Source organism: Nilaparvata lugens, chromosome 9 (assembly GCF_014356525.2).
Source record: "Nilaparvata lugens isolate BPH chromosome 9, ASM1435652v1, whole genome shotgun sequence".
In the NCBI taxonomy this organism is placed as follows: Eukaryota; Metazoa; Arthropoda; class Insecta; order Hemiptera; family Delphacidae; genus Nilaparvata; species Nilaparvata lugens.
In genome coordinates, this window is record NC_052512.1 from 1,232,328 (window position 1) to 1,233,649 (window position 1,322).

Here is a 1,322-nt window from a genome sequence, read left to right on the forward strand (position 1 = left end):
GTGAAATGGTAATACTTTGGTCTTTTCCGAATTCACCCTCAAACCCAATTCCTCACTGTACTCGACTAGACATTTTAATTTATTCCGTATATCCGGTGGGACGATGACAAACTGGGCTGACGACAAAGTGGGCTGAAGACAAACTGGGCTGACGACAAAGTGGGCTACCGACAAAGTTGCACGCCGTCAAACTGGGCTGCATTCCTTAGAGTGCCAGTTTGGCGGTGCATGCAACGACAAACTGGGTTGGAAAACCAGCACAGTTTGTCGTCATTTAACTTTGTCGCCAGCCCAGTTTGACGCGGTCCCTATCCGGTACACTATCCGCCAGGATCACCACATCATCAGCGTACTGAAGCATAATGATATCGTTATCACTGCCAATTCTAAGTCTAGAGAGCCCCTTCTTTCTGAAATAATCCACCATGTCAGCTATGTACAGGAAAAAAAGAAGCGGACTGGCCGGGTCCCCCTGCAATACGCCCCTTGAGACCCTAACTGGCTCTGAACGGGCACCGGAACGACCTATGTCAACTGCCACCGTAGCTTTGGAATATATGTCTTTAAGAACACAAAGAAATTTACCGCTCACTCCAAAATTACTTAATCTGGGCCACATCTTACAATGAGGAATGGAGTCGAACGCAGCTTCATAATCTACAAAAATTCCATACATGGGTTGATGCTTCAATTCGAGATAGTAATAAATAATAGAATAAAGTGAAATAGTTATTTGTGCAACTAGTGCGCAAAGTGACAGTTTGCTGCACCGAAAGAAACGTTTACGCCCGAGCTGTAGGCGAGGGCGGAATGGTTTCTTGAGTGCAGCAGAGGAACTTTGCGCACGTATTTCACATTAAGTTTTTCCTACAGTTACCATTGAATATGAAAAGTGGGTAATTATGGGTAAAATTGCCTGAAATGCATCAAATGTTTTTCTGTGTAATTTTATTATTGATAAAAACCTTAATTTATTGTCAAATTGAATAAGAATGTTGTCCTTAGTTATAATATATACTTAATAATTTGCTCGTTGTGCTTCGTTGCACCTCTGCTCACTATAGCAGCCCAGTCACTCTTACCAACTTCATTTTGATTTTGCTGCACTGTTGCTCCATATAACCTACTAAGTATTTTGCGTTGCCATGTTGCAAATCTGGAGTGCAGAAAAATTTTTCCCGCACTAGAGCAGAAAAGTGATTCTTTGCGTTCTGTAATCAGTGCAGCAATGGCCACTTTTCAACGTAACTGTAGGAAAAAATGTTATCCATGCAACCACGACCTCTACAAAAGCCAGATTGACTCTCGCCAAGTACATGCAA

General features: G+C 42.4%; 1 protein-coding gene across 1 annotated transcript; it reads right to left on the bottom strand.

Annotated features, from left to right (window-relative positions):
• Positions 1 to 274: 274 nt before the first annotated feature.
• Positions 275 to 619, bottom strand: LOC120353105. The gene has a single exon (XM_039435749.1). The coding sequence runs from the start codon at positions 617 to 619 to the stop codon at positions 275 to 277; it is 345 nt and encodes a 114-aa protein (XP_039291683.1).
• Between the last annotated feature and the right edge of the window lie 703 nt (positions 620 to 1,322).

Excerpts from the sequence above, each read along its gene's own strand:
- LOC120353105 (XM_039435749.1), bottom strand. The coding sequence starts at position 619 with ATGTGGCCCAGATTAAGTAATTTTGGAGTGAGCGGTAAATTTCTTTGT.